At 39.9% G+C, this 21,480-nt stretch overlaps 1 protein-coding gene across 1 annotated transcript in view; it reads right to left on the bottom strand.

Annotated features, from left to right (window-relative positions):
- COL2A1 (collagen type II alpha 1 chain) overlaps nucleotides 1-21,480 on the bottom strand; it is a 90,413-nt gene that overhangs the window by 44,389 nt on the left and 24,544 nt on the right. The window contains exons 12-22 of the mRNA XM_087710572.1: nucleotides 20,987-21,040; nucleotides 20,332-20,385; nucleotides 20,187-20,240; nucleotides 18,426-18,470; nucleotides 17,601-17,654; nucleotides 14,115-14,159; nucleotides 12,901-12,954; nucleotides 7,461-7,559; nucleotides 5,758-5,802; nucleotides 5,460-5,558; nucleotides 2,987-3,040 (exon numbers count right to left, since the gene is read on the bottom strand). Of these exons, the coding sequence (XP_087566698.1) occupies nucleotides 2,987-3,040; nucleotides 5,460-5,558; nucleotides 5,758-5,802; nucleotides 7,461-7,559; nucleotides 12,901-12,954; nucleotides 14,115-14,159; nucleotides 17,601-17,654; nucleotides 18,426-18,470; nucleotides 20,187-20,240; nucleotides 20,332-20,385; nucleotides 20,987-21,040 (657 nt within the window). The remainder of the gene's footprint in view (nucleotides 1-2,986; nucleotides 3,041-5,459; nucleotides 5,559-5,757; nucleotides 5,803-7,460; nucleotides 7,560-12,900; nucleotides 12,955-14,114; nucleotides 14,160-17,600; nucleotides 17,655-18,425; nucleotides 18,471-20,186; nucleotides 20,241-20,331; nucleotides 20,386-20,986; nucleotides 21,041-21,480) is intronic.

The raw sequence follows: 21,480 nt of genomic DNA, 5'->3' as shown, positions 1-21,480 counted from the left end.
AGTGCAGAAATGCTAGACTTGCAGGATTTAGGGGTTTCCAAACAGCTGAGAGGTTGTTTTGTTTTGTTTTGGGAGGGGTGAGAAGATTTTGAGGATTTTCCATTCAATTATTTGTACCTTTTAAACAATGTGCTTCTTCTTCCACAGTTTCACCTCAGAATACTCTGAGATTTTATTAAAAAACAAAGGAGATGTGTTCTGACGCATATGTAGAAATACATGATGCATTAGAGAAAAAAATGCCAGCAATTTTCTTTTAGGTTTGCTGAGGGATGAAAAGGATGCTTTTTTAAGCAACTGATTGGGTGACACTTTAAGAGTCAGGATAAGATCTGCAGGCCAATTGAAAAGATAGGAAATAAGTACATAGTGGCAGTCTGTCACTTCTCTTAGCCCAGCTATTGGTCAAAGGACTCCTACTCTGTTTATGTGAGAACTCTAGATTTCCAAAGGTGTACCTATGATTGGGCGGAAAGCAATTTAATTCTGAACATATTTTCAAATATCCAGATCCATCCTGTGTTTAAACTGTATAGGTAATCTTTGTTTAATGATCACAATTGGGACTGGCAACCTGGTCATTAGATGAAGAGGTCACTAAGTGAAACCTCAACTGTGCTTTGCTTTACAGACCTACAAAAGTTGTAAGTGCAAGCACTGGTCGCAAAGTTACTTTTTCATCACTGTCATAACTATGAAGAGATAGAGGACTACCTGATTAAGAAGATTGGAAGAAAGACTATTCATGGAAAGATTCAGATACACAGGAGCCCCCTATAATCATTGCCAGCTATAGGGGGCAGTGCTCATCTCTGTTTCAAGGCCATTGAGCCAGCACTGTCCAAAGACTTTTCTGCAGTTCTGTGGCCAGCATTACGACATGGAGCACTGTTACCTTCCCACCGAAGTGGTACCTATTTATCTACTTGCATTTATATGCTTTCGAGTTGCTAGTTTGGCAGGAGGTGGAGCGAGGACAGGAGCTTACATCGTCGCAGCTCAGATCTCAAATCTGGGCTGCTGGCTTTCCAGCCAATAAGCCCAGTGTCTTAACCACTGAGCCACGGTACCACCCTCAGATACGCAGAAAGGACATATATTGAAACAGTCAGTCAGCAAATGGGAAAGGAAGAAAGGGAAGCGCATGAAACTTCCTTGTATGACTCAGATGCATGGTCAATATTGTTAGTGCTTTTCTAGAACAGGGGTCAGCAACCTGTGGCTCTGGAGCTGCATGTGGCTCTTTCATCCCTCTGCTGCAGCTCCCTGTTGCCGCTCGGCTTGACAATTGATAGAACTTTCGGTTAGGACAGGTAGAGGAAAAAGGATGTTGCACTAGGAGGAGACTCTATGGTGCGGGAACTGGACTTCCGTCGGCTCCAGAATTGAACAGAGGGCTTCCGTTTAGGACCTTTGTGGCTCTTTGAGTGTTTAAGGTTTTTGACCCCTGTCCTAGAACAAGGTTCTTTTTCAGCTCTGCTACCAAACAAACTTCTTATATGTCTTAAGCACAGAATTTTACAAGGGTTCCAAATGGTGATCTTTATAAGCAGCCTCAGACCTTTCTAACTAGGCATTAAACTGAGTATATAAAACAACTGAATCTGGGACCTTGTGTGTGCAGCACATCTCTCCTATCAAAGTTTTAGATTCCTATCGGCATCCAGCTTGTGGTTTTAAAGGAACAAATTATTCTTTTCATTCAGGCACTTATTCTATGGTTATCAGACCCAGGCTTTGAAAATCTGGATGACCAGTAGATGATAGCAAATATCTTGCTAGCTCTTTGCTCCCGTGTAGTGGCCATTTAGATTTCTGTAGCATGGTTCCAGCAGCCCAAGGTTTTTTAGTAATAAAAAGGCATAAACTGGTTCCAATCTACTTATTAGGCATACATTAGGACTGAGTGGTGAAAATGGATTGCAGTCACCTAACTGCTGCTGGCATCTGTCCCATTTTATGCTAAATATAACATTTTTGTTGTCCAGTTGAAAAATCCAACAACTATAAGTCTAAGCTACACAGTTAACTCCAGATTTTGTAGAAGATTTCAATTGTACATTTGGTCCTAATTGAGCTTATTTGATATAATAGTGGTGTAGGGTTTCCTGCCTAAGGAAGTGGTGTAGGGTTTCCTGAGCCAAGGTGGCGCAGTGGTTAAAAGCAGCACTGCAGGCTACTGCTAGATCAGCAGGTCAGCGGTTCAAATCTCACCGGCTCAGGGTTGACTCAGCCTTCCATCCTTCCGAGGTGGGTAAAATGAGGACCCAGATTGTTGGGGGCAATATGCTGACTCTCTGTAAACCGCTTAGAGAGGCCTGAAAGGCCTATGAAGCGGTATATAAGTCTACTGCTATTGCTATTGCTATTGCTGTTGCTAAGCAGGGGGTTGGACTAGAAGACCTCCAAGGTCTCTTCCAACTCTGTTATTCTGTTCTGTTCTGATTTTCTCTACATAAGGATTGTGAAAACAAAGACATCCTTATATAAAAATCTAGCAAGCTCAGAGAAAATATAGATATTAATTTTTATGAATATCAGGCTACCTGTTCACGAAATAACAGAAAAAATAGTGAAGAAATGTATTGAACACTTCTCAAACTTTTGGATTTGAAAAATAATAATAATGCAATTACTGTTGCAGGTGCATGATCAGGGAAAAAAATAAACTTTTCCCAAGTACTATTTGGAGCCTGAATATCCAATGACTTATGATATGCCTTCTCTGAACATACCGGTATTAAAGGAGTCTTGTAATTATCAGAAGAGTTGCAGTAATATCTGCATGTTAAACAATGACATTATCACACACACACACACCCCTCCTCTCCATGGTTGCCCTTCAAATGGGCTAGGATTACAACTCTCAAAATTCCCTAGCCAGATCAGAGGATTCCTGTAGAAACAAAACTTTAACAAGGAATGTAAAAAGAGAGCATATATTCAAGTCTAGCGTAAAATGACATACACGTGATCAATTACTTACAGGTTCACCCTTGGGGCCTTGTTCACCTTTGAAGCCTGCAATTCCGGGCTCTCCCTATAGAGATAGAAAGAAAAAAATCTTAAGAGAATAGAATAACATCTGTATCACTTTAGGCTACCTACTGATCAAACCAGCAAAACCTTTAAAGCAGTATCAGATGCAGGGGACGCTTTAACAATAAAGAATATGCTGACTTCTTAGATGAAAAGGCAGGAAGCGTAGGCAAAGAGGCAAGGAAAACATTAGAGCGTGGAAGAAAAGCTGGAATTTTCTACTCTAGCAGACTTTCGGCAGACAATCGTAATTCCTATAGAGAACTGTGAGGAACAGGTTCTTCCTTCAGCAACAATGGGGAGAATTCTCCCGAAAAGACCCCTTTATGTACATAAAAAAACTCTGCACATTTTCCACAAGCATTATCTGCTGACAGGAAGTCTTCAAATGGTTTGTTCCAAAGATGGGTAAGAGGGACCAGTGGTGGGATTCAGCCAGTTCGCACCTATTCAGGTGAACCAGTTGTTAACTTTCTAAGCAGTTCGGAGAATCGGTTGTTGGAAGAAATCTCATTTTGTTTTTTCCACTTTACAGGGCTAATCCTGTAAGGAAGGCAGGAAGGAAACATTCTGGTGTTGTTTCTAGCCTAATCTTTGTTGTCCTTACAGAAACTGCCTCTGTGGTTAAACCTTGTTACATTGTAACAGCTAAGGCAAAGCACCCGTTGACCTGAGTGACATTAATTGGCCACTCCCACATGGTCACATGACCCGCAAGCCACGCTTACCCAGCTGGACATTAAGGCAGAGAACCAGTTATTAAATTATTTGGATACCACCACCAAGAGTCTACTTTGAACCAATTTGGACTTCCTTATCTTCTCCTGCATTTTTTTTTAAATAGGGAAGTTTTCAAAAATATATTGCTATGGCTAAAGACTCTGGCAAAGCTCACATGGTCACCCAGAAAGTCTTGTTCATGGTGGAGAACAGGTTTAAAATAGGGCTGTGAGTACTTTTTTTTTTTTAAAATCAGAAGTGCTTCAGAACTTGCATGAATGGGAATTTAACATCTATTGGCAATTTTTTTTAATGGAGCCCAGCTTTTCCCAGATTTCTATGCAACTATGAAAAAAGGCAAATGGCTACTTTACAGAGTCACATTAATGTGAGTGTTTGTCAAAACAGCAGCAATTTTTTCTTGGGCTCATGTGGAAGGTCGAAGAGTCTTTGATGAAGAGCAGAAGGTTGCTGTGCTTGCATGTCTTCTGAATCCGTCTCAAACCATGGTTTTGTAACAGCACATGTTCTGTTCAGCCTCTAACTCACTTATTATTGTTGTTGTTGTTGTTGTTGTTGTTGTTGTTGTTGTTGTTAAAATAGGCTTCATTTCCCCTATTTAGATATGATGCACTCCAGTAATTATTTTTTAATCATACTTTTTATGAATTTTCCAGGTTATGCCTGTAATCTTTTACAGCTTCTTAAATCCATCATGATGTTGGATATTGCATAAACGTCATGATTCTTCAGTAAAGAGGCCATTTTAGATATAAGCTGCATGTCTAGAAGATCAATAATTTCACATTGGAGAATTCTTTAGGAACATGTGGGTTTTCATTCAAGTCTCCAAAGCTTATCATTTTTTATCAGTTTATAAAAGCATAGACCTGTATTTCTTATCACTTCCAATTGACTAGCAATGCCATCCCAAGCGAGTTAACTCGGAAGGAAGGAAGTCTTTGAGCTCAAGAAGGCTTCCTCTTTAGTATGTTTGTTTAGGATTGAAGTTTTCAGCTGTCATCTTCCCAAAATGTAAATCACGTACAGTGAGAATTAATTACATTTTCTGAAATCTCCTTGTGCTCTTTTAGCAATACTTCATATTGTCACATATTTTTTGGCACTGAAATGCTAGATCACTGAAGCAAAGCAATCTTCTGCTCTCTATCTGATGGCCACATGCTCAGCCCAAGTGAAAAATCCCTCTGCTCCCCCAAATTCTCTATTAATTGCAGAGATACAGAGGATTAAAGGAAATTTCTCTCTCTCTCCTTTGCTAAGGATAGCAAAAAATATCAATCATAATGCCTTGCCAGGTTTTGGAGAAACTCAAATATATTTCTCACCACTTTCAAATGCCTCTGAAACAATCAAGTAGGGAAAAATTGCACTCCCTTCTTTTAAGTCCACATATAGAACTTTATGGAAATAATAGACTAGTGGCAACCATTATAATAGTTACTGTAGGCAGGCAAAGCTCATGAAAAGGTGGGCATTGTTCTTAAACCGTCCATGGCCAAATCCCAGTTAAGATCAGCATGAGAAGAAGCCATCCAGAAAGAAGCTCAGAATGAAGCACCCGTGATATAAATCACCCAGAATGAAGGCACCCCAGAACAGATGCAAGAGGCAGGATCCTGAGCCATCAATCTGGAGCACCAGGCACGTCACAGTTTCACGGTGTATCTGTTTCTTACCGCCTGACCTTTGGGGCCCAAAGGTCCTGTTGCACCTTGTGGCCCAGGTGGCCCACGTGGGCCAGGGAAACCAGGAGCACCAGCAATGCCAGGACCTCCCTGTTAGTGGAATCAAGAAACCCAGAGTTAGCAATGAGAAATGCAGGTGGACTGAGACACAGCAGGCTATTCAGAAACATCACGGCTGATGTTCAGAATTTCAATAGGCAGCTTCGACCAGAGATTCCGTGAACACTCCTCAAGTGTTCCAAAGTCTCCAATTAGCTCTGCCTTTATATCCATCTAACGTGCTACTTACGGCTGATCCTTTGGCACCAGGGATCCCGTCAGTTCCAGGGTTACCCTAAAAGCAGGAAGAAATCGGTGAGCAAAATACCTTTTAAAAAAATAATTGCCATTTCACAGATTTTTAAGAAAATAGTTCACTTAACTTTACTGAATTGCAAGCCGTTATTGGTAAACCACTATTTCTCTTTAATCAAAGTTATAAAAGTTCATTATAAAATGTAAACTGTAGTAATGTGTTAAACACATTTATTACTCCTAAAATGCAATTTAATTGAAACCCACAAAATTATCTTATACATGTCTTCTGATTAGAATATATATTGATTAATATTGTAGGAGAGCAATGGCTCTTACCCTAATGAATTATAAACAGGTGGCTTAAACCACAAAATTGGTCACAACCATACTTTTTTCCCTTCCCAGGGCTATTCAGAGACATGCTGTTAAATGAAGGACATTGTATCAAATAAGGGTTTCCCCCTTCCCCCACCATAACTAATAGTTTGATAAAGGTGAAGAAACTCAAAACAGCAATGGATAGAAAAGTTCTCGTCTTGAAATATGTCAAAGTAATTTGGAATAAACAACATCAAATGGACAGTTATTTAATTTGCAATTACAGTTTAACTTGCCATTATGGTTTTATAAAACAAATTAGAATTTGTTTCCAAAGTGCCTAAAACCTCAGTCCTTACAAAGATTCAAGGAGTTTCTAATATGAAGAGAGTGGACTTGTCAGTTCTTATCTTGAATTCTTCAACATTCTTGCCAATACTATGATTTGTATCTCATTTAAGAAACAAACAAATGGGAGTTTCTCCTCTCATTTGTAGGCATGTTTTATTTTCTTATAATCAGATCAACGTGGGTAAGTGAAGATGATATGTGCAAATTTGTACATAACTGGTGGTTTTTGTACAAACATTTGTAGGTAACTGTTAGCAGAAACTAGAATGGATGAAATACATTGCACAGTCTCTGCATACAACATTTGACTTTGATGGACCAGATTAAAAACAAAAACAAAAAAAACAAGGCACCATTCCAGCATTGAAATGTTGTGCACACTGCTAGTGGTTTATTTAATTTAGAATGCAGAAGCCAAATGATAGGACAAGTTTCTAGATACATACAGTAAACGTGAGATTTAGCAGACTAATAGAAACAAAGAAGGGTCTGTTAAAACAGAATGTTTGTTAAATCCAAAAGAAATTTTAGATGTGTACATTGTATACATCTTGTGCAAACTTAAAATGGGAATAGGATTTTTTGCATATGTATTTTGCACCTTTTATAAATTTTGCACAAATGTAAAAAGGCAGGTGAGGCTTTACAAACGCCTAAAGCTATACAGTGCATGGACAGATTTTTTTTCATGTTCCATCCAAAGACCACTAAACTAAGTTCCATGAAAACTGGGAGCATTTGCCAATTACAAACCAGGGTAATTTCTCCCGCAAACTATGTCTGAGTCTATATGCATGCTCATTCACGTATTAACAGCAGCAAGAACAGCCATTATTCCCAATCATCAGCTGATGCCTAATCAAGCAGAAAGCAAGAAAAAAATGTCCTCCCTGCTTACATAGAAAATGGACAAGGATTGTATGCAACCCATTGGTTGAAGATTGCCTGTGTGTGTGAACTAAACCATAGTCATATCATCTAAAGATTCTGGATCTTGAACATGTTTTTAGAAACCAGAGTACTTACTGGAGGTCCTGCAGGTCCCGGAGAACCAGGGGATCCAGATTCACCTCGAGAGCCTTGGGCACCCTCAGGGCCACGAGCGCCAGTGGGACCAGCTTCACCCTGAATGGATATAAAGAAAGGAACAGGAGTTACTGCCACGCAACAAAGATATCCATAAAGAGGAGGATGCAAAAAGGGCAGACCATAGGATTCATATGGACCCACCACCCTTCCTATTTTGCCACTCAGAACTTCTCAGTGTGGTTGTAGAGGCAACCATTTGAGGTTCTTATCACTGGGTGGTTGCGAGGAGTTTAAGGGCAGAATGATTGACTTAAGGGTCCTATGGAGATTCTTAGTCATCCAGGTTGTCTCAATCCAAGAACCGATGAAACTTCTTGGATGAGAAGAGAAACGTCTTCAAGGAAAAACAAAGGAAGTCCAGTTGTTTTTTGAAACAGCACCTTTGGGACTGCCTTCTTGTATATGTTTAGGGCACTTCTTAAAGCGCCTAAAACCTCCCTCCTATAGGTGATGGCCTCACCCACCATTAGAGTATAATCCTCCATGTGCCCCGCATAGTCCAATAGAACTGATAGGCCCTGGAACTGATGAAAGTTACACACTTCCTGCAGCAGGACAATCAAAGGCTTTCCTGGGTCACACTACTAATAAGAATTTAAATATCATCAGGTGGGGGTGGGGGAACTACTAGTTTCTTTGTGACATGTAAGAATAATCCGGTTGTATCTTATAAGAAGAGCTTGGCGACTTTCTATTTTCCCCTATTTTCAGATCTTACATAATTGTCTTATGTTGGTTGCATTGTTCTTCAAAAGAGACCAAACTTGGATCTCACATTTCTTCTGTAAAGTAGTATAAAGCTGTGATGAATAAAGTGGTCTAACGCTGGGATCCAAATTTGGATACGCTGATGATTTGACCATAGCAGTACAAGAAAATCTCATGGAAGTGGCACAGTCTCCTGTCCAAAGATCTTAAAAACCTTGGGAAAATTCTTCACTGACTGGAGAGTCACTCCTAGCGCCAACGAAACGGTAACTACATGCTTCCACCTTAACAATAAACTAGCAAATGAAACTCTGAAGATCTATTGAAATAACAACTTACTCCCCTATAATCCTCATTCTAAATACCTTGGAGTAATAATGGACTGACTCTCTCTGGTCTAGAGCAGTGTTTCTCCAGCATTCGCTGGCTGGGGAATTCTGGGAGTTGAAGTCCAGACATCTTCAAGTTGCCAAGGTTGAGAAACACTGCTCTAGAGAATATGGTGGCATACAAGAACACCACACTCCAGAAATTATGTGCAACTAAATGGGGAGCTTCAGATGCCAGGTCATCATCAGCACTAGGGTTGAGCTACTTTACAGAATATTGTGCCTCTGTCTGGCTTAACAGCTGCCACATTCATAAATTAGACATCAGACTCAATGACACCATGAGGATTATAAGTGGATGTATCAAAATCACCCCAACTTGCTGGCTTCCTGTTCTGAGCCATATAACACTGCCAGCTTTACGTAGACAAGATGCAAGAGTGAGAGAATAAAGAAAAATTATGAACAATCCACTCCTACTGGTGTAAGCCAACCTTCCTTGTTTATTAGTAAAAGGTAAAGGTTCCTCTCGCACATACAGTATGTGCTAGTCCTTCCCGAATCTAGGGGGGATACTCATTTCCGTTTCAAAGGCCTAAGAGCCAGCACTGTCCGAAGACGTCTCCATGGTCATGTGGCTGGCATGACTAAATGCTGAAGGAGCATGGAATGCTGTTACCTCCCACCAAAGGTGGTTCCTATGTTTCTTGCATTTTTACGTGCTTTTGAACTGCTAAGCTGGCAGAAGCTAGGACAAGTAACGGGAGCTCATTCTGTTACGTGGTGCTAGGGATTTGAACCACCAAACTGCCAACCTTTCTGATTGACAAGCTCAGTGTCTTAGCCACTGTGTCCCTAGGAGGACTCAAATCCTGGAAACCTCCACATTGCTCAACATCTGCTAAACAACTTTAACATTGGTTCCCAATGGAAAGCCAAATGGGGCACTGAATGCCCAGACATAGACATATAAATGACCCTACAAAAAAGGTGCCAGGCTTTGAACTGCCATGTTAGCAATGGGCAATCTGGAATAGGATTTGCCCCTCACACGGTGTCTGCTGGGACTCCCTGTATAAATGGGACATAGTATCCTCCCCTCAGTGTGACTGTGGGGGTTCCATGTTAAACTGTAGATAGCATTGTGATCAGCTGTAAGTTGAGGGCATATACTGGTCCAATATCTGTTTTTTTTAAAAAAATATAAACATATAAAATATAAACAATGCTGCGCTTCAATGGCTAGATGGCCTAGCCTTAGACATTAATATTTCAATATAGATCTTTTTGACATTTATATTTTATTGTGCTTTACTCATCTAAGTGAAATGTTCATATATATTGCTAGGCCGTGTAGAATATGCCATATGCTAAATAAATAAGCTATGATGCTCCCAATGTGAAATTTCTTTATTTAAACTAAAATACCATGGATTCTGGGCAAGGATCTCTGATTTTGACCAAGGAAAGGAATTCTAAAACATGCCTCAGATGAGAGGCAGGTTGGGGAGAGGGCAAGAGACCCTGATTTTTTGGGGAGTAACGTGGACAATTAAAATCTTATTTCTTAAATTGCAAGACCTCAAATAAAAACAGGGCATGTTCCTTTGGGTTTGTCCACTTCTTTCCCACCATCCTTGTTGAATTAGATCAATTAATAAAGAGCGCTGGAGAATCTGAAAGCTTGCACACTCTCAGGGTATTTTGTACCAAACTTTCAAGCTTTTCCATTCTTGCTCTTCCCCCAACTCCCAAAGAAAGCACCATTCCTAAAACGCAAAATGCTAATATTCCTCTCCCCTCTCTCACCCCATCTTATTATTATCTCTGACATTCCCTTCGGAAGGATTCTTTTCTTCATCTTTTGCAACAAGGGCACTTTGTTAATGAAGAAGACCCATTGTTAGTTCTTGTGGGATACTGCACAAGGGGCCTCCTTTCCTACTATCTCTACCTCGCCGCACACATATACACATGGCCCCTTCACTGTCTAGTAACCCTAGAAACCAGTCCACTAGCAGATTAGCACACTCAAATCAGAAACCACGTGGTTTTGGGAATTCCCAAGGGAAGGCTATTCTCTCCGGCTGTGTCTCTGTTTTCCCTCGCTCTAATGAGCCTTACAATAAGGAAATCTGTGAAGCTGAGCCAAGGACCATAACATTATGATAGGTCTCCTGGGGGGGGGGGTATGGGGGAGTTGATCCCCTGATTGCTTTGTCCCTTTAGCAAAATTCTGATTTCTGTTCAAGCTTAGAGCAAAAGGCAGCCTGGGCCAAATACTCAGGAATATTTGAAAGGAATATGAAATTCACTGAGGAATGAAGATACTGTTGAAAAAGAATTGCATAACAGAGCCAATAGTACACTGAAAGCAGAGTCTTCTTCAGCTTTTACAAGAGTTGATTACATCTGACCCAGTGGTGGGTTCCAGATCCCGTTGCAACCGGGGCCTGGCATCCTCCACATGAACACACGCCAACGCGCGCAGACACATGCACAGTACGCGCATGCATCTTACCCTCCAGCGAAACCTACGTGATGCTCCAGCTACTCAGCAAAGCATCATGCAGGTGCTGTACATGCTGCGCACGTGGGCGGAAGCGCCAAAGAGTTTAAAGAAAGGTAAGGAGCTCGGGCGGGAGGGTGGGCCCTTTGGAGCGCCATACCGGAACGGTACCCGTTGCTCTGGGCGGGAACCAGTAAGCCTGTACCAGGGCGTACCGCCTGCAACCCACCACTGATCTGAACAAGTATCTAAGCAGGGGTGAGATTCTAGCGGTTCAGGCAAATCGGTAGCTCTGATGATCAGCTGGGAGTGAACCAGTTTGCTCTGACAATAAGGTGGGCCCACCCATTCGCCCCTGCGTTTACTGACCTATATCTTCTCAGCCGATTCACACAGCAGAGCGGATTGCCACACCTCAGCTGTGTTACTCCCCAGCAGTAATGCAGCAGGTAAGTTTCCTTAAAACTGTCCATGCGAGCGAAGCATGGGCTCACTGAACCGGTTTTTAAACTGGCAAGATCCTACCACATGTGAGATAGTGCTAAATTCACAGTCAGCAATTTCTACATCTGTTCTCAAACTGATGGTGAATGAACGTGTGAGTGGGAAGACTTGTGGCAAGAGCAAAATTCAGCAGGAAATGGATGTGAGATTTTTTTTTCACCAGCGTATTTTTCAGTCTCAACTATTATTCCATTTGATAATCATTGCAATATAAATATTTCAACAAACTTTCTAGATGAGGAAGTGAATGGGAGAATTTCCCTTGATTTAAAATGTTATTTTGACCTGTGGTCTTAAAAAACATTATTAAACATATTCAATAATGGCCTTAATTCTGTTAAAGATATTCCCCCTACAAACAAAATCATCATTACTAAAAAAAGAAAGAAGAAGTCTAAATTGGTTTATCTGTCATCAACTTCACATTATCCAATACAGGATATTCACAAGCCTTATATTAGCCACTATTTCAAGACATTTTCTAAAAGTCTTGAAAAATCCCCAAACCTGCTTTCTCCTTGTACTGTTTTCTTAGCTAGACTCATTGCTTTTCCATTTCACTGCAGCAAATTATGCACCCACAGAAACAGATAAGACAGGACAAGATGGAATCACAATATTCTTCAGTATAATCCATATTCCTTAAAATTCTCCGGCTGTCTGCCCCCCAAAGAAGTAATCCTCAAGATCAAAAATCGGTCCTGGGAGATCTATTAATATAAATCTAGTCTATACAGGTAGTCCTTGACTTACGACCACAACTGAGCCCAAAATTTCTGTTGCTAAACGAGACATTTGTTATGTGAGTTTAGCCCCCTTTTATGACCCTTCTTGCTACAGTTGTTAAGTGAATCACTGCAGCTGATGATTTAGGAACCCGGTTGTTAAGTGAATCTAGCCTCCCCATTGACTGTGCTTGTCAGAAGGTCGCAAAAGGGGATCACATGATTTTGGGTCACAGCTACGGTTATAAATATGAACCAATTGCCAAGCATCTGAATTTTGATCACATGATCACAGGGATGCTTCAAAGGTGGTAACAGTGAAAAACGGTCGTAAGTCACATTTTTTAGTGTTGTTGTAACTTTGAACAGTCATTAAACGAACTGTGGTAAGTCAAGGACTACCTGTACTTTCTTCCTTTTTTAAAAAAAAATTAGATTAAATCTTTTTTCTTTTCCTTGTTCTTCAGATGGATAAACTGATAAAAAGAAGGAAAGATGCCCAGTGTCGAGTTAGCAGAGTGGCATTTAGAACGCTGGGAGGTGGATGCAATTTATGCTACACAATTGCAGAGACATTTCTTTGGCTTTGAAGCATGACTTGCCTTTGCCCCTGGAGCTCCTGGAAACCCTGGTCCACCAGAAGGGCCAACAGGTCCCTGAAAAAAGGAAACAAAACAAGTGGGCTTGACAAAAAGCAGAACCAAGTTCTTTTAAACATTTAGCATTTTGATGCTCATTTAAGCAGTTGTGCACTTCACTCCTAAAGTATAAGGTAGACTATCTACCTTATCTAAACGTATAAGGTAGACAGTTTGAACTGAGTTTCCCAATGTATTTATAGCTGAAACAAGTCTTTGGTCAAACTGAGACAAGAAATAAAGTTGCTGGTGTTTTTAGTTACTCTTAGATTTAGTAAAAAGAGCACTCAACACCCTTCACTGTTCCAGTTCTCCATCTGTTCCAAATTATTATTTTTTTGTATTTAGAAGTTTGGTCAGGAAAAAAAGGTGCTTATAATAATATAGAAAGGTTCAAACAAGGAAAATGTGGATGTAATAGATGCTGTCCGGAGGAGGGGAAAGCACAAATCCAGAGTTGGGTAATATATTTATCATAATCAACTGAAAGGTTTGGATATTATTGGAATTTGAATTTGGAATCTGTGTCAGATCCAGTCTAGTTTCAAAGTATAAGGTTAGCAGTTAGACTTATATTCCACTTCATAGGGCTTTCAGCCCTCTCTAAGTGGTTTACAGAGTCAGCATATCGCCCACACATTCTGGGTCCTCATTTCACCTACCTCGGAAGGATGGAAGGCTGAGTCAACCTTGAGCCGGTGAGATTAGAACCGCTGAACTGCAGATAACAGTCAGCTGAAGTGGCCTGCAGTACTGCACCCTAACCACTGCGCCACCTCCGCTCAGGTTATTGTTGTTCCTTGTTTTTAACAAGCTACCTTCAAAGTCTTTCTTCTTTTTTTCTTGTGAGTTATTCATTAGAGATTTCAATAAAAATTCAGGGAAGATTTATGAAGTTGGCTTAGTTGATCAGGGATAAAAGAGGGAAAAAGTCATAAAAACTGCACGATGGCGCACATGCCCAGAGAGGGCTCTGCATGCCACCTCTGGCACGCATGCCATAGGTTAGCCATCACAGGTATAGAGGATAGGTTTTACAATATAATGTTGTTGCCTTTCATGACATCACTGGTATAACCAAGGAGAGGATTTTATTTTTAAGTTAGATCATATTATTATACTAACGATAAATGTAACAATCATTTTTCAGAAGGGGAAAAATTATAACAATTACTTACCGGTGGACCAGCTGGACCAGGGAGACCATCATTACCACGAGCACCCTGTGTGAACAAAATACTGACTCAGAAAAATATACTTCGTCAGACAACAGTATTGTTATATTTGGAGTTTTGCTGCCAAATGGATTTAGAATTCCGAGCAAGTCTTTAGCTATCTAATAGCTGCCCTACTCCCTTGTTCTCCATCAGTATACTAACATCTTCTCTGGACAGCTGGAGGCATGCCAGGAAGCCAAGGAGGAGAAAAAGGAAGAAGAAATATGTTACATGAGTAGAAATCTGCTCATATGCTGCTCTTGCTCCTGAGGCAAAATGGAATATGTGAGAAAGTACATGCTCATGAGAATACAAGCAATGAAAAGATCTTTGAGGCTTGCTTCTACAACTTTCCAGTCTTGGAGGCATGCAACAGCTGGAATAAAAGGGTCTACATTGGATTTCTTTAAATTTCAAGTTAGATATGCTACAGTTCTATATAACTCTTCTAGAAAAATTCTGTTTTTTTTAATCATCTATGTCTTTTGGTTCACAAGAGAAAAAGGGAAATCATACTAGTCTTGAAAAAATTATGGCAAACAACAACATCCTTCAATTTTAGGACATCTGAGTCATATCTAAGGCTATTCTTTGAACAATGGTTTTTAGAAAGGATTGTACTTTTCTACAGGGCTGTAGTTCTAATCTCACACAATCCCAGAGCCTGAGCAGGGCCTCTTGTAGGAGTCCTTCTCAGCAGCTAATGGGTTGACATTCCTGCCCTCCTGTAACTAAAGACTAATTGCTTGGCCTAGTTGCTCCTGTCTCAGGCAACGGGCCAGGAAAACAAATGGAAAGGTGAAGTCGAAGGGTCACGTGACTCTCGTCAGCACAATCCAAAACCCTCAAGGGGATACCATTAAAGGACTTAAAGCCAAACAAAAAGCATGCCTTCTTCAAATGCCTCCCTTCAATTATAGTAAAAAACTAAGTTTGTGCAAACATAACTCCTTAACGGATAAACCACTCAGATAACTCAGAAGAGCTTTTGATAAGACAGTTCTGTGGATTCAAAGAGCAAATCAAGAGGATCGCTCAATTGCAAACCACACATCTTATTGAATTATTTGCTTAGACCAAGTTAAAACCCTTTTTAAACATCCTAACTGTATACTCTGAATAAAATTATTTGCTTTCACCTTCAAAAGTTTATATTCCCCTATTCTGAAGTGGAACTATTTTTAAAAATGTGTTTGTTGTTGCTTTAACAATTACCATTAAAAAAAAAATTTTCTCCACCACAAGTGTAAACTGTCTTTATATTTGGTGAGCGATAAGAAACTTACAAAAACTATAGTGATGACAAAATAGCCCCCAGGAAATTACCTTCCTGTTGCCAAGACTCATGTAGTGGCAAACCAAGGAAATAAGAATGACATCGATTTTAGGAAACTATATTTAATACTATACTGGGGTAAAAAAGGGTAGGTTTTCAACAATCATTTCCCACCCTCAAATGTATTGCAGTCAGTCAGTAAAAACAAAATATCTTAATTCCTACCACCACCATACACACACATCTGTCGAATTGAGACTCGCCTATTCTGAGATGAACCACGTATCTTGTCCCACACTTTCCCTCAATCTCTTAAATCTCTTCAATATGATGGATTTAAATTTAGTCACAGGAAACAGTAAATCCTACTTTTTCCTGCAAATCTTGATTTACTACTATTGAGTAACTTGATTACTTCAGCTCCTTAATTTCTTCGACATTTCAAATCTGTGCAAATAAACAGTCTGGAACCTAAGCCAAAAACAGCCTTGCTGAGTTTTATAATGACCATTAGAGAAATTTTACCATGTGGTTAAAAAAAAAAAGCCAAAAGAGATTTCAGGCAATGTTTAGTGCAGTGGCAAATGAGGGATCACATCTTTTTGAGATGTGAAATGGACCAAGGGGATAATTTATTTTGACTTACAGCTCTGTAAAAATATCTGCACCTGAAAGTTCAGCTTTGTTTTGCATTGTACTTACAGTACACTGCAGAATTTACCCACTGACATTGGGTAAATCACCATTTCTCAGACTAATTGGCTATGCAAATTTTTTGAGAAGATCAAACGGAATGGACCATGTATGTCATCTTATGCCAGGGCAGTGCAAGAACAAAATAAGCAAATATAGGGAATAGGTCTGTTCCAATAACTTTTTACAGAGAAATCCTTCCTATTGTCCAATCAGTGCGTTAATCTTATGACTATATTATTTGTGTTCCTTTGAGTCAGTGTTGACTTCTGTTGACTGCCTGGTCCCTGCAGTTTTCTTGGTAAGGTTTTTGGGAAGCGGTTTGCCCTTGTCTCCTTCCTAGGACTGAAAGAAAGTGGCTGGCCCAAGGTCATTCAGCTGGTTTTTGTGCCTAAAGTGGAACTAGAACTCATGGTCTCCCAGTTTCTAACCTGAAGGCTTAACCACTACACAAAAGGGCTCTCTACTAATCCTATAAGATCTGAGATTAAGCATTCTCAGGTACATCCAAATTTACAGCTACATGAAGATGCTATTTTATTCTCCTGCCTTCCAGAAGTTGCTTCTAGAGCCATTAAGCTAGAAGCTTTACTTCAAAAGGCAACCCACGCTACATGTTGCTTCCATAATCTTGTTGGATATGATAGTTAAGGAAAGGCAGGTAGAAAGAAGAAAGGAAGGAAGACCTCATTACATTGGCTTTTCTTTTATTGCAGCCTTTCTCAGTCTGGGCAATTTCCGATGTCTCTCTAAGCAGCCCAATCATTTCTGAGAATTTAGGTCCACACAACTAGAAGGTGCCCAAGACAGGTTTAGCACAAAATTTCATCCTATATTTGAGGTCCAGACCACAAGATAATTAAAACTGTTTTCCACACAAATGCTTCCCTTTAATTAACACTGCTTTTGTACAGCTTCACTATTCATGGCACAGTAAATGCTACCATCCTTATCCTAAGGGTATATTAAAAAGTATGTGTGGTTTGCGTGCACAGCCCTCATGGTGCTGCATTAATTTTCCTTCATCTTTTACATTAGGAGGATACACCGCTACTCCAGGAGATTGAATTGGCCGCAGTGAATTAGATGGAGATTGCAAAGAGGGCAAGGATTTTCTGCTGAAGGCATAGATGCGTTTATGCCAGTGGTGGGCTTCTACGGTTTGCACCGGTTCAGGCGAACTGGTAGTGGGAATTAGGCCTGGGTCCCAGAATCGGCAGCGACCCAAGTTGGCCACGCCTCTGACCCAGTTTCCCGGTCTCCGCTGCCGTTGCCGGCATGTTTTTTAGTAGTTTTTCATGTTTTTCGTGCATGTTGAGAATAATTTACAGTGAACTGCACACACACGCTCAAAGCAAACCAGTACCAACAGCAGCAGGAACCCACCCCTGGTTTATGCATTCTGTAGATGTAAAAAGCACTCAAGCAACATGTCCAGAAGGCAGGATCTGCAACGTTCAAACTATGCTGATACTTACAGCAGCACCAGATGGGCCAGGACGTCCTCTTTCACCTGGAAGGCCACGGGGACCCTAAGGAATAATAGAAGCAAAGGTTAAAAAGGTATTAGAGCCCTACAGTCCTTCAAGAGAGCTATCTTCTGAAAACTAATATCCTGTGAGTTTTATCTTCTAGTTCACCAACACTGGACCGAATTCGCACTGGCCATGGTAGATGTGTGGACGCCCTCTATACCATCACTGAATTGCAACTGTGGGGCCAAAAGACAAACTATTCAACATGTAGTGACAGAGTGTCAAAAAGGAATCTATGATGGAGACTTTGCTGATTTCCTGGCTGTGACAAATGAAGAAAAAAAATGTATCTGTAATCTAGACATATTTTAGAGCTTGTATTTCATATTTTGTATTTTTATCTTTTGCTTTTCTCGAAATGTGATGTGAATGTGTCATGCGATAAATAATAATAATAATTCACCTGTGAAATGCCTGCTAGGATATACAAGCAAGAGATGCAGAGAGAGAGAGATCTCTGAATACTGTAGGATTCTACTGTTTGTGTGTATGCATTTTCCATGATTGATACTGTGCACAAGCACATACACGCTGTGACTAAGGAACCATGGGTAGGAAACTACTTTACATAAGAATTCTACCTGTGTCATCTAGATTCCATGGAACTCAAAATGTAAATGCAGTCTGTTTGTATTAACCTACGGGGATGCAAAGAAGGGATATGAAGATGGACAAAGTATGCTCTATATGGATAATCAGATATGGACAATGGCCAACCTACAATGTTGGTAATAGCGATTAAAAACTAACGGAACAATGGATCCTCACCATAGGACCAGGAGAACCATTCTCCCCAGAAGATCCAGCTTCACCCTAGAGAAAAAAAGGAACAATGGTAACTAAACTATTATTAGACATTTGTGTCATTAAACAGAAAATACAAAACAGATTGGGACATCATAGTTGGCCTCAGTTGCAAAATCATTACTACCTTTCACATCAAGGGAACACTAGAGGGACATTCAAAAACATGGAAAACACATCAATAGCTAACTGATGGCTGGACATTTCAACACATCTTCATTAGAGGATGCCCTACAGCTGTTAGATTCTGTAAGAGATGAATCCATTCCAGCTTGGTACCAAAAGCTTGGTACCAAGTTAGCCAGGTTAACACTTAATCACTGTTCAGGGAGTACAGGTAGTTCTCTTTAGTGATCATAATTAGGACCTGCAATTCAGCCATTAAGCAAAGCAGTTGCTAAGTGAAACCAAGACTGCGCTTACTTTACTTCAGCTTTCCTTTACTTTACAGACTTGAAATCATAAATGTGAACATTGGTTTCAAAGTTACTTTTTCATCACAGTCATAACTGTGAATGACAGCTAATCAGGCAGTTGCTATACAAAGGGCTACTTGGGGTGAATTCTCCTGCTGCAAAAGGACTCCAGTTTTCTAGAACTGAGAGTTATTGAGGTGGAACGTGTTCTGGATTCCCTGGATTTCAAAGGAGCAAAATTTAGACAGCAAAAAAGACTGGCTGGGAGGAAGAGATCAAGATTGCTCTTCTCTTAAAGTTCTCAGAATATATTTTTTAACGATGCAAATAGTTTCTTTTAGTTGAGAAAGATTTCTGTAGGTCAACTGTTCAAATGTATCAAAAGTATTAACCAGAGGAACAGCTTGCCTTCAGAAGTTGTGGGTGCTTCATCACTGGAGGTATCTAAGAAAAGGCTGAAGAGCCACCTGTCTGAAACGGTAAGGTTTCTTGCTTGAGCAGTGGGTTGGACTAGAAGACCTCCAAGGTCCCTTCCAGCTCAATTCTGATTGATTGATTATTGTCTAGCACAGTATAAAATAGGACCTAGGTGTTCTGGGAATCCTCATGCATATTCCTTCGCAATGCAAGTGTGTTAATATAAAATTCCAATTGTTTTTAAGATAAATAGGATGGCTAGAGATATCATAATGCAATGGGTAGTAAGTGGCACCATAGAGATTAGCAAAAGGAACACCAATTGGTGTACACACTGTATCAATCTGGCATAATTAATATAATCATGAATTAACTATTTTCAAATCACAGTTTTTGCTGATTCGTTTAAAAAGTGAAAACAAATGTACAATTTCTTTTAAAAATATTTTTAAATAAGTCGATTACCAATCTCATTGTTTAATGTCTGACTTGGCATCTCTGCTGAACTGATTTCTGTATCAGTAGAAATCAGCATCCTTTTAAAAAGGAGTGTTTCTCCCTTCTACAATAACCGTAACTGCTGCTCCCTTTCATGTAACTTCCTTGAGGGGAAAAAAATCTAGACCAGCAAAGTGGCAGCTGAGATTCTTTTTCTATCAAATGAATTTCAATCTAGGAATGGTTAATTTTGCTTTTCCTGCCTGCAACCATTGGATTCAACGTGATCGAAGGTTCCCTTTTAAAAAAGTAGGAATTGATCAGTTATAATTTAATATTTGGGAATGGGTGGGAAATGAATAAAAGGCACAAATAAATGTAAGCTTAACAATATGCTAAAAGAATAGCAGGGTTTTCACCAATCATATGTTAGGATGGGAGTTCTCGGTCCTACCTTAGCACCTGGAGCACCAGCTTCTCCTTTAGAGCCATCTAAACCAGGATATCCCTAGAAGAGAGAGAGAGAGTGGGAGAAGTATAGGGATCAATTCTGAATTAAATTAAAATTTAAAAATCTCATGTGCAAAATACAAACTTACTCTGTGACCTTTGACACCAGGAAGGCCTGGGGTGCCAGGGAAACCTCGAGCACCCTAAATTTAAATGAGAAATTAATTGGTTAAAAAAATAGGCACGTTTTCTAAAACACACATGCGACAATTCCCACATTACTGCTAACTTCGTAACAGATTAAAAACTACGATATCTGCAAAAGTTAAAGGAAAAACTGGGTTTCTAATTCAATAGTCCTTTACATAGAACCTAAATCAGTCGGGCGCACAGATGTTTATCACGATAAAAGAAAACAAAGTCAGACAAAAAATGGCCTTTATAACCCTTCGTTTCCTCCTCGATCTGATTATCTTCATCATTAAAGGGAAGGTGAGAATATTTTGCGTGCTTCCTGTTATTTACTTCCGCCTTTCAGTATCCTGATTTAACTTCAGCCCTTTCACATTAGGATATACAGAATTACAGTGCTGCAGTAAAGGTACCCAAAAAGCAGGGTGTTAGTACTACCCACTTAGCATCATGGAGGTTGCAATTTTCAGTCTGTCACCAGGAAGAGAAAAGAAAGACCTTTTGGCCCCAAACACTATAATTTTATACTGTGCCTCTTATAACCTGCAAAAATCGGAGGATTGTGGTTTCTGAATCTAGCGATCTATACTGATACGGAGGACACAGCCATACCTGAGGTCCAGGTAATCCACGCTCTCCTGATTTGCCTGGTTTGCCTGCTTCACCCTGAAAAAAAGCATGAAAGGGATGCAATTTTATTTAGGAAGGGTCTCATTTACATAAAATATGTCACCAAACAAGTGGATAAGACTCATCAAAATTCTGCTCGGCTGGGCCTGATCTATGATAAAGTCCAGCATTTTATTGTCAAAACATTGCAAGCACAAAAAGATATCTTTATTTTTAGAAGTACAGGATGTGCTTTTTCTTTCACAAACAGAAATACAGAAGAACCAGACAACCCCTGGCTTTTCTTCCTCTTTCTCATGAGCCCCAAAATTAGTTACCATTTTTAAATAAAAAAGAACTAAATTTAGACCCTCATCACTTCAATTTTCCCTTTGCATATGTTTAACAGCTCATTCCTTAAAAATATATGTTCAGAAGCAAATTAATGCCGTGGAATTGTCTATTTTAAGGTTAGGCAATTGGGACATTCTAAATGT

The sequence above is a fragment of the Thamnophis sirtalis genome, unplaced genomic scaffold, assembly GCF_051295495.1.
Source record: "Thamnophis sirtalis isolate CommonGarterSnake01/CBP01778 unplaced genomic scaffold, rThaSir2_p1.2 scaffold_3, whole genome shotgun sequence".
Classification (NCBI taxonomy): Eukaryota; Metazoa; Chordata; class Lepidosauria; order Squamata; family Natricidae; genus Thamnophis; species Thamnophis sirtalis.
Note: the sequence above shows the minus strand (reverse complement) of the source record. Positions and strands in the feature narration are given on the sequence as shown.